The 21080-nt window shown below is 42.4% G+C and overlaps 2 protein-coding genes across 2 annotated transcripts in view; one reads left to right on the forward strand and one right to left on the reverse strand.

Moving 5' to 3' along the window:
* LOC130298217 (oocyte zinc finger protein XlCOF22-like) overlaps positions 1-21080 on the forward strand; it is a 300794-nt gene that overhangs the window by 230914 nt on the left and 48800 nt on the right. Inside the window, exon 8 of the mRNA XM_056551134.1 lies at positions 7022-8276. Coding sequence (XP_056407109.1) covers positions 7022-8276 — 1255 coding nt within the window. The remainder of the gene's footprint in view (positions 1-7021; positions 8277-21080) is intronic.
* The window catches only part of LOC130298216 (zinc finger protein 84-like), a 111191-nt gene that overhangs the window by 50736 nt on the left and 39375 nt on the right, over positions 1-21080 (reverse strand). The gene's annotated exons all lie outside the window — the stretch shown is intronic.

A 21080-nucleotide genomic window follows, 5' to 3' on the forward strand; every position in this document is an offset into this window, starting at 1 on the left:
GTAATAACAGATGGATATGACTGGAGAGGTGAGGGATTCTGGGAGTGATGTCACATGACCTCATTCTTATCTATGTAATAACAGATGGATATGACTGGAGAGGTGAGGGATTCTGGGAGTGATGTCACATGACCTCATTCTTATCTATGTAATAACAGATGGATATGACTGGAGAGGTGAGGGATTCTGGGAGTGATGTCACATGACCTCATTCTTATCTATGTAATAACAGATGGATATAACTGGAGAGGTGAGGGATTCTGGGAATATATGTAGTGATATTAATGTGTCTTTCCATACACAGGATTACACAGTAGTGAAGAAGTCCTCTAGTGGGCGCTGTCGGGCCCCTGTGTGTGAAGGATGGGGAAGAACCCTGAGCCCAATCCCAGGGCCCCCACCTCACTCCCTGATACATGAGGAAATGGATGAACAGAAGATCCGAGAACTCATCAACAAGATGATGGAGCTGCTGACTGGAGAGGTGACCCTGCTGGGACATTATACAGTAATGGAGGGGTCTGGTGATGACTGGAGAGGTGACACTGCTGTGAATGCTGGGACATTATACAGTAATGGAAGGGTCTGGTGATGACTGTAGAGGTGACACTGCTGGGACATTATACAGTAATGGAGGGGTCTGGTGATGACTGGAGAGGTGACAGTGCTGGAACATTATACAGTAATGGAGGGGTCTGGTGATGACTGGAGAGGTGACACTGCTGGGACATTATACAGTAATGGAGGGGTCTGGTGATGACTGGACAGGTGACACTGCTGGGACATTATACAGTAATGGAGGGGTCTGGTGATGACTGGAGAGGTGACCCTGCTGGGACATTATACAGTAATGGAGGGGTCTGGTGATGACTGGAGAGGTGACCCTGCTGGGACATTATGCAGTAATGGAGGGGTCTGGTGATGACTGGAGAGGTGACACTGCTGGGACATTATACAGTAATGGAGGGGTCTGGTGATGACTGGAGAGGTGACCCTGCTGGGACATTATACAGTAATGGAGGGGTCTGGTGATGACTGGAGAGGTGACACTGCTGGGACATTATACAGTAATGGAGGGGTCTGGTGATGACTGGAGAGGTGACACTGCTGGGACATTATACAGTAATGGAGGGGTCTGGTGATGACTGTAGAGATGACACTGCTGGGACATTATACAGTAATGGAGGGTTCTGGTGATGACTGGAGAGGTGACACTGCTGGGAAATTATACAGTAATGGAGAGGTCTGGTGATGACTGGAGAGGTGACACTGCTGGGAAATTATACAGTAATGGAGGGGTCTGGTGATGACTGGAGAGGTGACACTGCTGGGACATTATACAGTAATGGAGGGGTCTGGTGATGACTGGAGAGGTGACACTGCTGGGAATGCTGGGACATTATACAGTAATGGAGGGGTCTGGTGATGACTAGAGAGGTGACACTGCTGGGACATTATACAATAATGGAGAGGTCTGGTGATGACTGGAGAGGTGACACTGCTGGGACATTATACAGTAATGGAGGGGTCTGGTGATGACTGGAGAGGTGACACTGCTGGGACATTATACAGTAATGGAGGGGTCTGGTGATGACTGGAGAGGTGACACTGCTGGGACATTATACAGTAATGGAGGGGTCTGGTGATGACTGGAGAGGTGACACTGCTGGGACATTATACAGTAATGGAGGGGTCTGGTGATGACTGGAGAGGTGACACTGCTGGGAATGCTGGGACATTATACAGTAACACCACTGGAGGGGTCGGGGTGATGACTGTATCATTATGTGTCAGGTTCCTATAAGGTGTCAGGACGTGGCGGTCTATTTCTCCATGGAGGAGTGGGAGTATGTAGAAGGACACAAGGATCTGTACAAGGATCAGGTCATGATGGAGGATCAGCAGCCCCTCACATCACCAGGTAATAGACATGACTATATAAACACGTCCTCTTATTATTTGTATGTAAAGAATGAATTCAGTCTCTGTATGTTACAATATTAATGCTCTGGAGACAGATGTGAGCGGTGATGAGCAGTATAAGGAGGACATTCCTACAGGAAAAGATTTGATCAATATCAATGCTACAGACATAAAGGAAAAAGAAGAGACAGATGTGAGTGGCGATGAGCAGTATAATGAGGACATTCCTACAGGGAAAGATCTGATCTATATTAATGCTACAGACATAAAGAAAGAAGAAGAGACAGATGTGAGCAGTGATGAGCAGTATAAGGAGGACATTCCTACAGGTAACCGCCCAGGTGAGTAGTAACAACTTAATATAGAGAAGAGTCACAGATTCTCTGACTAATAATTGTGTAGAATTCCTTAATCTCTCTGTCCTGTCTCTTTCTTGCTGTATATTCATCCATTCAGCCAAAATGCAAACTAATGTGATACTACAGCTGGAACATGGACAAGAAATATCCCTATGTGTACGAGTCCGATGTCTTAAATGGGCACTGTCAGATACAATAACTTTTGATATGTTATACAGCATGCATAAACAATGGGGAAGATTTATCAAAACCTGTCCAGAGGAAAAATTGCTGAATTGCCCATAGCAACCAATCAGATCACTTCTTTCAGTTTAGAAAGGGCCTGTGAACAATGAAAGAAGCGATCTGATTGGTTGCTATGGGCAATTCAGCAACTTTTCCTCTGAACAGGTTTTGATCAATCCCCCCAATATGTTTTGCAATTGCTTTCATCAAAACATTATCAGCATTTCATACTTAAAAAGCCATTAAAAAAACTGTCCACTAGGGGTCCCCCTGCCTCCTGGGACACATACCAGTCCTGCAGTGTCCAGTGGTCATCAATATGTCATGGAGACCATGAGTAATTGACAGGGCTGCAGGCAGGTCCAGGGCCCTCTGTGAGTCAGAGGAGAGTGAGGGAGGGGGGAGGAGTCATCACAGTGAGGAGAAGAGAGGACACACTGTATGGACAGAAACCTCACCGAGCAATGATGGCGACATATATCAGATAACACAATACACAACATGGAGACATATACCAGAAAACACAATACACAACATGGAGACATATACCAGATAACACAATACACAACATGGAGACATATACCAGATAACACAATACACAACATGGAGATATATACCAGATAACACAATACACAACATGGAGACATATACCAGATAACACAATACACAACATGGAGACATATACCAGATAACACAATACACAACATGGAGACATATACCAGATAACACAATACACAACATGGAGACATATACCAGATAACACAATACACAACATGGAGACATATATACCAGATAACACAATACACAACATGGAGACATATACCAGATAACACAATACACAACATGGAGACATATACCAGATACCACAATACACAACATGGAGACATATACCAGATAACACAATACACAACATGGAGACATATACCAGATAACACAATACACAACATGGAGACATATACCAGATAACACAATACACAACATGGAGACATATACCAGATAACACAATACACAACATGGAGACATATACCAGATAACACAATACACAACATGGAGAAATATACCAGATAACACAATACACAACATGGAAACATATACCAGATAACAGAATACACAACATGGAGACATATACCAGATAACACAATACACCACATGGAGACATATTCCAGATAAATGGAGACATATACCAGATAACAGAAGAGTCTTTGGAGGATGGATGTAGTGACATTACTAGGGTTCTCTCCCTTCCCCCGCTCCACTACTTGTTTCTCAGCAGACAAGAACACCTCAGCTGTTATTAACAAGCAGCACTGCGTTTCCCTGTCTACCATCTAATTAACCAGCCTCTTCCCTGCTGAGCCCTGGCTATTTAGTCTGTTTCAGTTCTATGAGGCTCTGCCCTTGTGTGGTTTCTGATCTCCTGTATGATCCTGTTATTCCTTATTTTGATGACTCTGGACTGTCCGACATCCACTCTGGTTCCTGATCCTGGTCCTGACTTCTGACTACACTTCTTTCCTTTCTCCTGACTTGGGCTTTTCTTTAGTACCTACTTTGGCTCCTGATCCCTTTCTGTGTATCTGACCAGGTCCCTGGATTCTCCTATTGTTTGTTATATTTGTATTTTCCATTATTATAATAAAGGTGATTTGTTCTGCACTATCATCTCCATCTGGTTTTGTGGTTCCTGACATTACACAAGGGCCATGAATCCGGATGATGCAGACAATCCACCAGCACCAAACATTTTCACTATAATGGATCTGCAGGATCAGAGGATTGAGCAATTGGCACTTGTAATGCAGACGCTTTAGAATCGTACGTCTCACCTAGAGCCTCCTGTGCCTCAACCGGCAGCCACCTACTCTCCTGCTCCGGCAACTATTTCTGCTGCCATAGAAGCCATTGCCTCCTGTGGGTTTACTGGATCTGCCCCGCTTCCCCAGCATTATGGGGGCGATCCTAATGAATGTAGAGGCTCCCTGAACCAAGTGGGCATTTATCTGGAAATGGTCCCGCAGTCCTGTCCTAATGATAGAAGTAAGGTAGGATTCCTGATCTCCCTCCTTACTGATAACGCTCTATCCCGGGTGAATCCTCTTTGGAGACTGATAAACGTATTATCTACGACTACAGAGACATTTCATCTCCCTGTCCGTTCTCCCTCTGCAGCAGAGCAGCTCATTTCCATGTAACAGGGGATGAGAACTGTGGCCAAGAATTCAATAGAGTTCTGTATTCTAGCAGCAGAAGTGTGCTCGGATAAGGAAGCGCTGGTGGACACGTTCTCTCGTGGACTCTCCGATATTATACAAGATGAGATTGTGGTCAGAGATCTCGAGGAGCTTTTGTCTTACACCATCCTAGTTGACTGTAGGCTCAGAACCATTTTGGGACCGCTTGTGGAGGCCTCCTGTCAGATCGTCACCTCAATATTCATGCCCTCCCATGCCTCCCTCACCTCCCATGCCTCCCTCACCTCCCATGCCTCCTGGTTGTAAAACGTTTGAAGGGATCGAACCAATGAAACTCAGTACCACCCCCCTTCCCGCAGTGGAGAGGGATTATAGTAGGAGGGAGGGGATGTGTCTTTATTGTGGCAAGTTGGGCCCTTTGCTCGGATAATGCCAAACCTAGTCAGGAAACACTTGCACCTGAGGTCCTGCCAGGGACAGATCTTGGGTGAGAAGAGCGGCGGGAATACAACGAAAATAAAAGAAGGGCATAACATATTTACAGCAAAACCTCGGCTGATATTAAGGATAGCTGCTTATTTCTATGGCTACCTGTAATCAGCCAGCCCCTTCCCTGCTGGGTTCTGGCTATTTAACTGCAACAGTTCAGAGACCGCGTAAGGGCAGAGGCAGTCTGATCTCAAAGTGCTTTTCTGTTGTTTCTGATTGTAATTACAATGTATGACTATGGTCTGGCTGACATTCACTCTGGTTGATTGTTTGGGTCAGCACGATTACAACTATACCCAATTTACATAGTTGTTTGATTTTTTTTTTTTTTGTTAATGACTTACTCTGAACTACAGGATAAAATAATCACATATTATATTCTTAAAATTAACCTCTTCCAGCAAATGGACGTATATTTAAGTCCACTACGGGCCCCTGCTGTATGAAGCAATCAGCAACCGAGACCCACACGGCTAATGCTGGACATCGCCGATTGTACTGATGTCTGGCATTAACTCTTTAGAAGTTGATCACTGCATCTGAAAGAGGTAAATCCCGTTCCCGGCTAGCTCAGTGGGTTGATCAGGGCTGCTATGGCGAATCCGCAGCATCCCAATCAGCTGAAAGGACGGCGGGAGGTCTCTTACCTTCCTCCCTGCAGTCCGATCAGTGCTCCAATCATGCAGTCAGCTATGCCAGGCTGAAGCAATGGAGCATCGAAAACACTGATCAATGTTCTTCTATTGAGAAGTATTGATCATTGTATGCAATCTAAAGACTACATATTTTATAGTCCCCTACTCCCATTCCATAGACTTTCATTGAGGGGGTGTGGCGTGACATCACAAGGGGGGTGGTCGTACGTCACAACCCCTGCCGCCCACTCCAAGCATTCGGAACAAAATGTTCTGAACGCTGGGGCAGCAGGGTACCCCATTAAGGGTGTATTGAGAGGGCTCGGGACCCCTCTATACCTGGTGGCTCTTGGCTGCATTCAGTAACTGAGGGCCGCTGCTAATAGCTGACATGGAGAAATCTCTGATGCTGGCTATTAACCACTTAGATACTGCTGTCAAAGCTGACTTCAGCATTTACACAGGCTTAGTAAGCGTCATTGGTGGAGCAATTGGCTTCACATGAAGCGATCACAGGGATCTGATCCATTATTATGTCAGCCCGAAGCATTTGTCACTGCCGGGACTCTGCTATTGATACAGTCTGTCTATGGTCGGCTCTAATGGGTCAGTGTATTACTTATGTTCTGCACTGATCTGTATGAACAATTCAATGAATAAACCCCCTCTCAAATAATAATTTTAATTTATTTGTAATTGTTATTGAAAAGCAGTAAAGCATAAAGAAAACTATGCAACTTAGATATCGTTGTGATCGTATTGACCTAAAAAAATATTTTACCACACACTGAATGAAGGGTGTCATAACAACGAAAGATCGGTCCCACAAGCTTTTAAAACTATGTAAAAACAAGCGTTATGACTCTTAGGAGAGGAGAAAGAAAAATGAAAATGCAAAAGCTTAAATTATCTGGGTTGTTAAGGGGTTAATAAAATGTGTTTTATTCTTGGCAGATTCTTGTACCAGGAGATCAGAGGAGAATCTTATATCTTCAGATTATAAAGCAGATGATGATATCACACAAGATACATATGAAGAACATTCCATTATCCCAGATACACCCTCAGCCCTTCACAGCCAAGATCTGTCATCTCATCCTTATATACAGGTCCTGTCTTCTCAGTCATCACAGGATGTTCAGCAAAAAAAAGGTCACAGAAGGGGTGCTGGACATCAGCGAGCTCAGAAATCCTATACATGCTCAGAATGTGGGAAATGTTTTGCTAAGAAATCACATCTTGTTCAACATCGAAGAACTCACACAGGGGAGAAGCCATTTTCATGTTCAGAATGCGGAAAATGTTTTACTGACAAATCAAGTCTTGTTAAACATAAAAGAACTCACTCAGGGGAGAAGCCATTTTCATGTTTAGAATGTGGAAAATGTTTTACTGACAAATCAGATCTTGTTAAACATCAAAGAACTCACACAGGAGAAAAGCCATTTTCATGTTCAGAATGCGGAAAATGTTTTACTGACATATCAAGTCTTGTTAAACATCAAAGAACTCACACAGGAGAAAAGCCATTTTCATGTTCAGAATGCGGAAAATGTTTTACTGACAAATCAAGTCTTGTTAAACATCAAAGAACTCACACAGGAGAAAAGCCATTTTCATGTTTAGAATGTGGAAAATGTTTTACTGGGAAAACAAATCTTGTTCAACATCACAGAACTCACACAGGGGAGAAGCCATTTTCATGCTCAGAATGTGGAAAATATTTTACTCAGCTTTCCCATCTTGTTAAGCATCACAGAACTCACAAAGGAGAGAAGCCATTTTCATGTTCAGAATGTGGAAAATGTTATACTGAGAAATCAATTCTTGTTCAACATCAAAAAGCTCACACAGGGGAGAAGCCATTTTCATGTTCAGAATGTGAAAAATGTTTTCCTGACAAATCAAGTCTTGTTAAACATAAACGAACGCACACAGGTGAAAAACCATATTCATGTTTAGTATGTGGGAAATGTTTTTCTGACAAATCAAATCTGGTTAAACATGAAAGAACTCACGCAGGGGAGCAGCCATTTTCATGTTCAGAATGTGGAAAGTGTTTTAATGACATATCAAGTTTTGTTATACATATAAAAATTCACACAGAGGAGAAGCCATTTTTCTGTGCAGAGTGTGGGAAAGGTTTTATTGTGAAATCAAATCTTGTTCAGCATCAAAGAACTCATACAGGGGTGAAGCCATTTTCATGTGCAGAGTGTGGGAAATGTTTTTCTCAGAAATCAGATCTTGTTAAACATCAAAGAACTCACACAGGGGAGAAGCCATTTTCATGTGCAGAATGTGGGAAATGTTTTTCTCAGAAATCCCATCTTTTTAGACATCAAAGAACTCACACAGGAGAGAAGCCATTTTCATGCTCAGAATGTGGAAAATGTTTTACCCAGCATTCTCATCTTGTTAAGCATCACAGAACTCATACAGGAAAGAAGCCAGTTTAGAGCAATAAATGATGCAGATAACACATCTATATATTATCTATGTACATAGGATATCTGACATTTATACATATATCATATACTGCATCTCTAAACTTGTTGCCAATTAAGTTAATAGTTAATAAAAGTTAATAAAGGCTGTCTGGGCATGCTGGGAGTTGTAGTTTTGCAACATCTGGAGGTCCACAGGTTGAAGACCACTGGTATAGGAAGTTGTACTCACCTGTCACCGCCGCTTCGGACTGTCCCCACTCGTCACCGCTGCCCTGGATGTTGCCTTCCATCGCTGTTGCAGCGTCCCCGACGCTCCGGCAAGGCCTCTGCTTCCCCGACCTCCTCGCTCTCCGTCGCCCCAATCACGTCGCTACGCACGCCGCTCCAATTGGATGACAGGACGGCGTGCGCAGGGACGTGATGACGACGATGGAGAGCACCAACGATGGAGGGGATCCCGAAGAGGACGCGCCGGAGCCCCGAGGACAGGTAAGTGATCGTCAGCGGACCACACGGGGCACTGTAAACGGCTATCCGTTGGCAGCTGAAGCCGTCAGTGCTGCCGGATAGCCGTTTATGCGATTGCCCCGACATACAAAAGCATCGTATGTTGATGCTGCCTCTGAGAGGCCATCGTATGTTGAAATTATCGTATGTCGGAGCCATCGTAGGTCGGGGGATCACTGTATATAGAGAATGTAACGCGTCAGTGTTGTCCCCGCCCCCTTCTCATTATGATTATAGAGACTTTAATTCAAGGCATCAGACAGGATCCGCGCGTCTCCCTTGAAGATCGTCTCTTCTGAACATAAGACGCTGCAGATACTTTTATTTATCACAAACCCTAGACGAGCGTTTCCCGTCTTGACGTCTATTTTCGGTCTCAGATCATAAAATCCATTTTTCTATATGAGAAGTCGTCAATATCTCAGCGCCCCCCGGGTTCAGTAAACATCGGTGTAATTCTTTTCCTTTTCTTTGTCCTCCCCGGGGTATAAAATCCCTAGAGATCTGATCACATCTGGTACAAGATCTCTTTACTTCACACTTTGCGCCATTATTACACGGATTGAAGACCCAGTTACACGCTCGTAAATTCCCATATATGTCGTGGATTGGAAGGAAAAAGGTTCTTAAATCTTATATTTACCAATAATATTTTATATTTTTACAGTCCGTCCCTATCATAGTACGGAATTGTTATTTTTCTTCTATCCGATGGTTATTTTGTAATTTTGTTATGATTCAGAAGAGACCACGTGTCCCGTATAGACGCTCACCCTGAAGACATTAGACGGCGGTTTTGTGTTTCCGGATTTACACACTTATTATAAAGCTTTTCCTTCGTCTGGATTATTAGAGCTCGTTCGCTCTTCTTTTTCTCATCCTCCCCTTTATATTCCTCCTCATGTGGATATGGAATTCTCCTCAGTCCCTCCTTCTCTAGGGCCCATTTTGTGGCCCCCGCACTCCTCCTTGGCCTCTCTAGTTCTTTCCTCTTTTATATATAACTTTGTCGGTATTACGAGACTGCTCTACGACTGATTCTGATTTCCCTTCTCCCCTAACCCCACTTTCTTTACTCCCTATGGTTATTACTAAACACATTTTCCCTCTTCCCCTTTGTGGGAACGTTTACATTCTTTTACGTTACGAGATTTATATTCTTCTACTAAGACTTTGGCCATAGAGGAATCTCAGGCTTTCTGGGGTTTTATAAGTAAATTTATCTTTACTCTCCAATGTTTTAAGCGTTATACTAACATGCGTCCCTGAAATTGATTAGAGAGATTGTATTTATTCCCTAAATAATAATACTATCTAAGCTTTATTCTTATCTGATTTCTTCTGCTTCTAATAGTAACCAAAATGCATCTTATACGAGAAGAGGAGCTGAATATCAAACTCTCTGAAGAACAATGCGTATTTATCTCTAGCGCTCACGTGGCTCCTCCCCCTGTATTCGTATACAGGAGAGTTCATATAAGTTATATTGTTGAGGGTATGGGACTCCTCTTCTCCTTTTTCACATGGTATTAGAGAATCTTCTCAATGTGTGTGTGGGATTGAGTCAGGCCATTAGTCAATAGTCCTTTGATAAAACTGGGGAGCCAGCGAAACGTCAGGGAACTGGATACGTGGGAGTTTTAATTTCAGCTCTTACACTTAGCTACTCTTACACTTATTACTAAATATACAGATGGCTCCTGAATGGCCATACAATATAAGTGCACATTCCTTCTGAGCTTATCTTATTTCCAGCACACTGATACGGAGCTAAACTAGGGCTGGCATTTTAACAGTGGTGTAGTTCTGACACCTAGTGGTGAATTTGTACATTACTTATGGTTTTTGATTTCTTTTGATATTTTAAGTTACATTTTATAGGGAGGGTTCTTAGTCTAGGGTACCCCTTTAGTGGGTTTCCCCTAAAGTTATTCAGAGTTACCTTGGCACCTATTCATTGTTGTTGTATGTGGATTGAGTTGGGCACTTTTTTGCATATTGCAAAAGAAAGAATAGAAAATCTATGAAAAAATCTGGGGTCAGCTCACTGCCTGACGATGCCTTCAGTATATGGATGGATAGGACACTTGCATCACATATGGAAGCTAAGCAAGCTGCTTAGCCATGTCTCAGCATAGGTAATCCAGCTCCCATAAAATTTTTTTACTTTAATAAAAAACATTAAAACATGTAGTGGATATATCAAAATAGAATAACAAGCACGTATGAAGCGCTGATACGTTTCGATCTGTCAACAGATCTTAGTCATGGCATACATTAACAACATTGCAAACAAAATTTATACTGACTAACCCACAGGTGTAAAGGCATTTGTGTCATATATTGCGCCACATCCTTGTATCAGGTGATTAATCATAATACGGTAACATAATACATATATAATCTCTGTTCTTGACAAGTATATTAACCTTACAAACATATGTACGAAAGAAGAAGATCACATAGCTTAATAAATATATGATAAATCATTGCGGAAATTCAGACGTGTTGGAGAACGAGTCTCCAAATATAAGATCCAAAAAGCTTCTCACAAGAATACTTGTTACTCCAGTCTCTGCCTCTAGGTGGGGGACGCACCCTTTTTATCCCGGAGGACCTGCATGGACTCCTAAAAATTGCCTGGTAAGTCCCCAAAGAGACCTATGTCCCATATATGGGGCATATTTACATGTTCTAAGAACCTAACTTTGAGCTTCCTGGACGTACATCCCACATATTGTATATTACACAATAAACCCGCAACTATACTGGGAGGCTGCTAAGGCGGTTTTTAGGGGCTGGATTCTGGGTTATACTGCCACTCAGAAGCAGAAAATAACCCAGCAGATTACTTCTCTGGGACAGGCTTTATGCCAGGCTTATGCCGCTTTTATGGTGTCTCCATCGGCTGCCACTAAGATGCCTGGTCTGTGGCTAAGGCAGATTATGAATGTTGGGTGGAGAGGCGGGATAATCTAGCTCGCTCTCAATTCAAAGCCACCCTGTTTTACCATGGAACGTACCTGTTGGCCCACTTCACTAAAGGAATACAGGGTCCTTGCAGAGAGATCCTAAGGTGATCAATGATATGCTGATAACTTATCTTCATTCTCTATACTCTGTGGGTCCAGGGAGTTCTTCTTTCCGGGACTAGATAGCGTCGGCTAATCTTCCCATAACACACTAATGCACCCATAACGAAAGAAGAACTTGATGGAACGATTAAGGGGTTGGCGGTAAATAAGGCGCCAGGTCCAGATGGCTTTTCGGGGGGTTTATAGCATTCTCAAGGGGGAGACTACCCGGACGTTGTTGGGACTCTTCAACTCTTACCTGCAGGGGAGCCCCATACCCTGCTCTATGAATACAGACTATATAAAGGTCTTGCCTAAACCTGGGAAATATCTTCTTACCCTAGATCGTCCCATATCTTTAATAAATCATGACCTTAAATCGGTCTTTAAAGTTCTGGCAGCCCGTTTGGCAGCCTAAACACTATACACAAACACTATAATTTATCCTGTGTATATCGTCACTGTATTGATTGGGTTAGGGGTTTTGATGCCTATTCTAATACAGCTCTGGAGTCGGGATTAGTGCACCCTTGGTCCTTACCTGCCCTTCTTCACACTAAGGGGGCTATTCCTGGTCCTTAAAGGGGCTCAACTATAGAAAGTGATACGGTAGTGGCGTGGAAGGCAGGGAGCGCAGCAATGCAATCACCATTTTTGATTAGCAAACATATGCCTCAATGGTCCTTGCCCGGATTCCCTTTAGATAGGGAAAAAAGCATGTATTATTCCTCTGCAGTCACATGATCTTATACATGCTGGGAGTTGTAGTTCTCTCCTCTTATTCCTCTGCAGTAAACCTGTTTTTTATACATAAATGTTGAATATTATTTGGGAACAATCTGATTCAGAAAAAACAATAGTAAACAATGCATAAAAAAGAAGCGTTTCGAATAAGTAACTGAGGATTTGAAGGGCTTAAACGCTGTTGGGCCACCAACCTAAGGGTGGAAATATAAAGAGTAAGGGCCCAAAAATTGAATTGGCAAGAAAATAGGTGCCAACCTTTCCAGCTACATACATGTTCAGCATATTTAATACGTTACTGAGGATTTCAAGGAGTTAAACCCTTGAGGACCTGGGCAATTTATGTTTTTGCACTTTTGTTTTTTCCTCCTCACCTTCTAAAAAATCATAACTCTTTCAATTTTGCACCTACAGACCCATATAGGGGCTTGTTTTTTGCGACACCAATTGTACTTTGTAATGACATCACTTTTTTTATAACATAGTCTGTGACGAAACAAAAGAAAAGCTTATTTCTGGGGTGAAATTTGAAAAAATAAAAGCCATTTTGTAACTTTTTGGGGCTTCCGTATCTACACAGTGCACTTTTTGGTAAAAATGACACCTTATCTTTATTCTGTAGGTTTATACAGTTGCAAGGATACCCAATGTATGTAGGTTTTCTTTTATTTTACTGCTTAAAAAAATTAAAACTACATGCACCAAAATTAGTACATGTAACACCTTAACGACCAAGGGCGTACCTGTATGACACTGGGTTACGGGCTTACCTAGCGTCATAGCTGGGTGGCCCTGCCGGCTTTCAGCTGCCAGGATCCATGTCTAATGCCGGACATCACCAATCGCGGTGATTACCGGCATTAACCCCTTAGAAGGTATACAGAGTACAGTACAGCGCAGCGGCTGATAATTTATTGGGGGAGGGGGAGGAGTGCTCGCGGGTCACATATGATTTGGGGGGGTTAGAGAAGGAGCGCTCGCGGGTCACATGATTTGGGGGGTGTAGAGAAGAGCGCTCAACGGGATACCATTAAATACCGTGGAACTGCCAAAACTTCCAAAAATACAGTGATACACATTTTTGGTCATACCGCCCAGCACTACGGGGGAGGGACCCTACCTGCCTCCATCTCCGTCCGATCGGCGCTCCTATGCTTCATGCCTGAGATTCAGGCTGGAGCAGCAGAGCGCCGATAACACTGATCAATGCTATGCTATGGCATAGCATTGAACTGTGTATGCAATCAGAAGATTGCATATACAGTGCTTTGTGAAAGTATTCGGCCCCCTTGAACTTTTCGACTTTTTTGCCACATTTCAGGCTTCAAACATAAAGATATAAAACTGTAATTTTTTGTGAAGAATCATCAAGTGGGACACAATCATGAAGTGGAACGAAATTTATTGGATATTTCAAACTTTGTTAACAAATAAAAAACTGAAAAATTGGGCGTGCAAAATTATTCAGCCCCTTTAATTTCAGTGCAGCAAACTCTCTCCAGAAGTTCAGTGAGGATCTCTGAATGATCCAATGTTGACCTAACTGACTAATGATGATAAATAGAATCCACCTGTGTGTAATCAAGTCTCCGTATAGATGCACCTGCACTGTGATAGTCTCAGAGGTCCGTTTAAAGTGCAGAGAGCATCATGAAGAACAAGGAACACACCAGGCAGGTCCGAGATACTGTTGTGGAGAAGTTTAAAGCCGGATTTGGATACAAAAAGATTTCCCAAGCGTTAAACATCCCAAGGAGCACTGTGCAAGCGATAATATTGAAATGGAAGGAGTATCAGACCATTGCAAATCTGCGAAGACCTGGCCGTCCCTCTAAACTTTCAGATCATACAAGGAGAAGACTGATCAGAGATGCAGCCAAGAGCCCCATGATCACTCTGGATGAACTGCAGAGATCTACAGCTGAGGTGGGAGACTCTGTCCATAGGACAACTATCAGTCGTATACTGCACAAATCTGGCCTTTATGGAAGAGTGGCAAGAAGAAAGCCATTTCTTAAAGATATCCATGAAAAGTGTTGTTTAAAGTTTGCCACAAGCCACCTGGGAGACACCAAACATGTGGAAGAAGGTGCTCTGGTCAGATTAAACCAAAATCCAACTTTTTGGCAACAATGCAAAACGTTATGTTTAGCGTAAAAGCAACACAGCTCATCACCCTGAACACACCATCCCCACTGTCACACATGGTGGTGGCAGCATCATGGTTTGGGTCTGCTTTTCTTCAGCAGGGACAGGGAAGATGGTTAAAATTGATGGGAAGATGGATGGAGCCAAATACAGGACCATTCTGGAAGAAAACCTGATGGAGTCTGCAAAAGATCTGAGACAGGGACAGAGATTTGTCTTCCAACAAGACAATGATCCAAAACATAAAGCCAAATCTACAATGGAATGGTTCACAAATAAACATATCCAGGTGTTAGAATGGCTAAGTCAAAGTCCAGACCTGAATCCAATGGAGAATCTGTGGAAAGAACTGAAAACTGCTGTTCACAAACGCTCTCCATCCAACCTTACTGAGCTCCAGCTGTTCACAAACGCTCTCCATCCAACCTCACTGAGCTCCAGCTGTTCACAAACGCTCTCCATCCAACCTCACTGAGCTCCAGCTGTTCACAAACGCTCTCCATCCAACCTCACTGAGCTCCAGCTGTTTACAAACGCTCTCCATCCAACCTCACTGAGCTCCAGCTGTTCACAAACGCTCTCCATCCAACCTCACTGAGCTCCAGCTGTTTACAAACGCTCTCCATCCAACCTCACTGAGCTCCAGCTGTTCACAAACGCTCTCCATCCAACCTCACTGAGCTCCAGCTGGAGGAATGGGCAAAAATTTCAGTCTCTCAATGTGCAAAACTGATAGAGACATACCCCAAGCGACTTACATGTGTAATCAAAGCAAAAGGTGGTGCTACAAAGTATTAACTTGAGGGGGCTGAATAATTTAGCATGCCCAATTTTTCAGTTTTTTATTTGTTAAGAGTTTGAAATATTCAATAAATTTCATTCCACTTCATGATTGTGTCCCACTTGTTGTTGATTCTTCACAAAAAATTACAGTTTTATATCTTTATGTTTGAAGCCTGAAATGTGGCAAAAGGTCAAAGTTCAAGGGGGCCGAATACTTTCACAAGGCACTGTATATAACAATACTGTTCACTGCTCCACAGGATATACTCCGTTCTATCTTATGATGGGCCGACATGGGCATCTTCCTAAAGATAGAGCCTTTGGGTTGCAAGCACCCTTCAATAACTCCCCACAGACCTCACAAGACTGGATTTCCGATCACCAGAGGCGAATTCAAAAGAAATTGTGGGGAAGAAGATGGGCGAGGCCCAAGAAAGGCAGCAGAGGGACTACAACCGTCATGCCTCTGCTCAACTGTTGAACTTGATGTGGCTGCGGAAGTTTCCCAGAACTCACAAGCTCGATTCCATATGGGAGACTGAACCCTACACCATCACTGCTTTGCCATACCCGGACACAGACATCTATGAAGTACAGAAAGATGGGTTTGAACCCCAGGTGGTCCACCGTAATCGGATAAAGTTGTGCCTCCGAGAGGATCTACCTGAGCCTCCTCCTGCTCTTACAGTCACCAGGCCTGTTAGGGAATATGTACCAGGTCAGGGGATTCATCCATCGATGGACGTGCCAATGTTCTCTCCTCATCAACCAACCCTGGTTTCCTCTCCAGTTGTGAATCTGTCTCTGGCAACATCTTCTGCAAATTCCATTACAAGTAGAGATCCTGTCTCTCCAATCCTTATGCATCCTCTCAGTCGAGGTCCAAGTGAAACTCTGGAATCCAGCCCTCAAGCTGGTCCCTCAAGGGCCGAAGAACCGAGTGCCTCAGAAGAAGCAGTGTCGGCAGAAGAAGCAGTACCTGAAACCCAGGAGGTGGTGTTGCGTCGGTCTCCAAGGTCGACACAAGGGCAGCTTCCACTTGGATACCAAGACTAATCTAATCTATCTCACTAATTCAGTACACATAATATTGATTTCAGTGTACACAAACAAATAAGTACTTTGCAGTTCACATAAACTTCAGTACATGATTCTCACTACTCAGTACATGTACGTCAGGGACTGTAACATTACTCATATCAGTTCCAAGCCACCTTATACACTCAGTGTCTTTCATTTCTCTTGCTTAGTTTGTCTTTACGTGTCAGGAATGTTTTTGTGGCCAGAAAGTATCCCTGTAGCTAACAGAAAATACACGTTAAAGGTCAAAACTTAAAGGTGATAGCACCCAAAATGTTATCTGTATCTAATGTTCTAGGGATAAGTATTTGGTTATCGATAGGCCCTAGTAGCACAGGCATTGGGGAGATAGCCTCAGGCAACCCAATCCGAAAACAGTGTATAAGTGTCTAAAATGTCAGTGGCGGAATATCAACTTTATGCAAAATCAAATGTGAACTATGCTCAACTGTGAACTGTACTAAAATGTGATTTATGCTCTAATGTATTCAGTATGTATTAGCCTCACAATAGTATACATACTCCACAACCTCAGTACTACATAAGTTAACTTGATGTTTATAGTTATAGTATAACTACACTACAAAACCAAATAATTAAGGGTATAGAGTTATACCACACATAAATAGTATAACATACATGATATGTTAGTACAGAAAAAAATAATAAAAATACACACAATAGTTACAGGTTATTATTTGTTATTGCTAATTCTGTTGGTGAGCAAGAAAAATCTGATATTTTACCTAACCCTGTTTGTGCTCATCCTGTTTAAAAAAAAAATTAAAAAAAAAAAAAAAAAATGTATATATATATATATATATATATATATATATATATATATATATATATGTGTGTGTCTTTTATCCAGTTATATAAGCATGGACACTTCCAAAACAGTGCCGGAGCATACAAAGCATACATGGACTTTCTTATGGAATACTTTCCTCTTTACTTTCCTCATTTATTTTTCCACATCAGCCTGGAATGGACACTAACGAACTTGAGCTCCAGGTCTGCATCAGGCCTTGGCCATTCCGTTCCTCTTCCAGGGGACTTACGTTGGGGACGACTTCTTTTAAGTAAGGGGGTTTGTGGTGTCCCGGTACAGAACATGGCTCTGTCCCATGATAAGGGTCCCCTTAATCAGAGTCACTTCATGCCCTTGGCTCTGATCCCTGTCTCCCCGTGGATGTTTATGACAAGAACCCAATTTCTTCTTCTATATTCTCTGCCAGTTATAATTGAAGTTGTATAAATTGAATAGTATATGTGATTGGCTATATATAGGACCTTAAGTCATGTGATACGTTTATCATGTGATATTTGTATAGAGTTATAACTTGCCACCAATGAGCATTAGTCTAGCCCACACTATATAAAGGGCTGTATTCTGATCCTTCTTCCTGTTTGTTCCTGTGTTAGTTCCGGGATCATCAGATAAGACAAGCACAGATTTATCTCTTATCTCTACTCATCTCAGATAGGCCTCAAGCCATCTCACAGCAGCCACTTATAACTCCGGGACTACTTCCAAGCCAAAGTAACAGTAGCACAGTGGTTCACTCAAGTATATGCTCAGTCCTGTGTGCGAGGTTACCTGCAAACCAGATACCTCAGAACCATAAAGACTGTTAACCCCTTAAGGATCGGGGGTTTTTCCGTTTTTGCATTTTCGTTTTTTGCTCCTTGCCTTTAAAAAATCATAACTCTTTCAATTTTGCACCTAAAAATCCATATGATGGCTTATTTTTGTGCCACCAATTCTACTTTGTAATGACGTCAGTCATTTTGCCCAAAAATCTACGGTGAAACGGAAAAAAAAATCATTGTGCGACAAAATTGAAAAAAAACCCGCAGTTTTGTAACTTTTGGGGGCTTCCGTTTCTACGTAGTACATTTTTCGGTAAAAATGACACCTTATCTTTATTCTGTAGGTCCATACGATTAAAATGATACCCTACTTATATAGGTTTGATTTTGTCGGACTTCTGGAAAAAATCATAACTACATGCAGGAAAATTAATACGTTTAAAATTGTCATATTCTGACCCCTATAACTTTTTTATTTTTCCGTGTATGGGGCGGTATGGGGGCAAATTTTTTGCGCCGTGATCTGAAGTTTTTAACGGTACCATTTTTGCATTGATAGGACTTATTGATCGCTTTTTATTCATTTTTAAATGATATAAAAAGTGACCAAAAATGCACTATTTTGGACTTTGTAATTTTTTTGCGCGCACGCCATTGACCGAGCGGTTTAATTAATGATATATTTTTATAATTCGGACATTTCCGCACGCGGTGATACCATATATCTTTATTTTTATTTACACTGTGTTTTTTTTTTTTATTGGAAAAGGGGGGTGATTCAAACTTTTAATAGGGGAGGAGTTAAATGATATTTCTTCACTTTTTTTTTTTTAACTTTTTTTTTGCAGTGTTATAGCTCCCATAGGGACCTATAACACTGCACACACTGATCTCTTATACTGATCATTGTTATCCCATAGGGACCTATAACACTGCACACACTGATCTCTTATACTGATCATTGTTATCCCATAGGGACCTATAACACTGCACACACTGATCTCTTATACTGATCATTGTTATCCCATAGGGACCTATAACACTGCACACACTGATCTCTTATACTGATCATTGTTATCCCATAGGGACCTATAACACTGCACACACTGATCTTCATCATTGATCACTGGATTCTCATAAGAAACCAGTGATCAACGATTCTGCCGCATGACTGCTCAGGTCTGGATCTCAGGCACTGAGCAGTCATTCAGCGATCGGACAGTGAGGAGGCAGGTAGGGGCCCTCCCGCTGTCCTGTCAGCTGTTCGGGATGCTGCGATTAGCCGCGGCTATCCCGAACAGCCCGACTGAGCTAGCCGGCAACTTTCACTTTCACTTTTAGCCGCGCGGCTCAGTTCTGAGCGCGCGGCTAAAGGGTTAATAGCGCTGCACCGCGATCGGCGCTGTGCGCTATTAGAGGTGGGTCCCGGCTTCACTATGATGCCGGGCCCGCCGTGATATGACGCGGGGTTACTGTGAAACCCCGCGTTATATCAGGAGAGCAGGACCAAGGACGTACCGGTACGTCCTTGGTCCTTAAGGGGTTAATGGTTGTTATTGCTGCGCAAGCTACAAGTAAAGAGTTAACGTTCTGCATAACTTCAGCCGTGGACATTCTATTACTTCCATCACCGTTTCTGGGCAGATTAGCGACAGTAAACCAACTGGAAAAACTTGCACCCTGGCGTCACAATACAAGTAAGGGGTTAATACCAACTCGCCCCCACACAGGGTTAATACCACCAGACCCTGAGCTAGCTTGCATCACCCAACTACCACACTACTTCCCCCTAATGATCTGCACTACTGTCCCCTAATGATCTGCACTACTGCCCTAATGAACAGTTTAGATGTTTTCAGAATACTTTACCCAGTTTCCCTGCTTGTCTTTCCATTAAACTGTAGACCTGACCTCTTGGTTCCACTCAACACCCACCAGCAATCTACTTTTGTTACTATTACTTGAGACATCTGTGTAATGCAGAAACCATGTAAGGAGAATCTATCTACCCTTCCCCAAACCCACATATCTACCCACTCTACTATGTGGGACACTCGTGTTATTATTACTGTATAGAGCGCTAAAGGTGCAGGAAAAATCTAAAATGTTTGTCTGGCAGGTTCTGTGGAGTTGTGGCTGAAAGAAACCATCATGACGGTCTGGGCTGTATAGAGAAGAAAAAGGAAAGTGATGAGAGAAGAGGTCACCTGATGTAACTGTATGTAACCAGTACTGTTATATGGTGTGTAGAGCCGGGGTCACTACTGTCTGTGTATAGCGGTGTTATAATGTGTAGTCATGGTGTGGTACAATCATTTGTCCCTTGTATAGTGGTGTTATTGGTGATACTGTGTATAGCGGTTTTATCCAGTATCAGTACGGTAGTATTATCCGATCACTATATCGTGGTCATTAGGGCTGCAGCTAACCATTATTTTAATAATCAATTAGTTGCCAATTATTTCATCGATTAATCGGAAAAAACGTCAAAATGCCAAAAAAATGGGTTCAGCTGATTCTACTTGATAAATCCTGTACAATGGCCATATTAAAAGTATGTACCATGTGATTTCACCAAACAGCAGAATTATTATTTTTTTTATGTTTATGCCGGTTGCTGTCATTATTAATGATCCTGTACAAAAACCAGCGTAAATTTGATACTGCCGCATGGGTAACTGTCTGAACTATTAGAATAAAATGTTAATGATTTACTAACATTTAATTTTAATAGTTCAGACAGTTCGCCACGCGGCAGTATCACATATGTAAAATTTTTTATTTTTTTTACTTTTTTTGTATAGCAATAGGAAAAGGGGGAGCTAATTTTTATTGGGGGAGCGGTTTATTTCCATTTTTTTTTTTTTTTACTTTACAC

The sequence above is a fragment of the Hyla sarda genome (genome assembly GCF_029499605.1).
Source record: "Hyla sarda isolate aHylSar1 chromosome 1 unlocalized genomic scaffold, aHylSar1.hap1 SUPER_1_unloc_5, whole genome shotgun sequence".
NCBI classification, from domain to species: Eukaryota; Metazoa; Chordata; class Amphibia; order Anura; family Hylidae; genus Hyla; species Hyla sarda.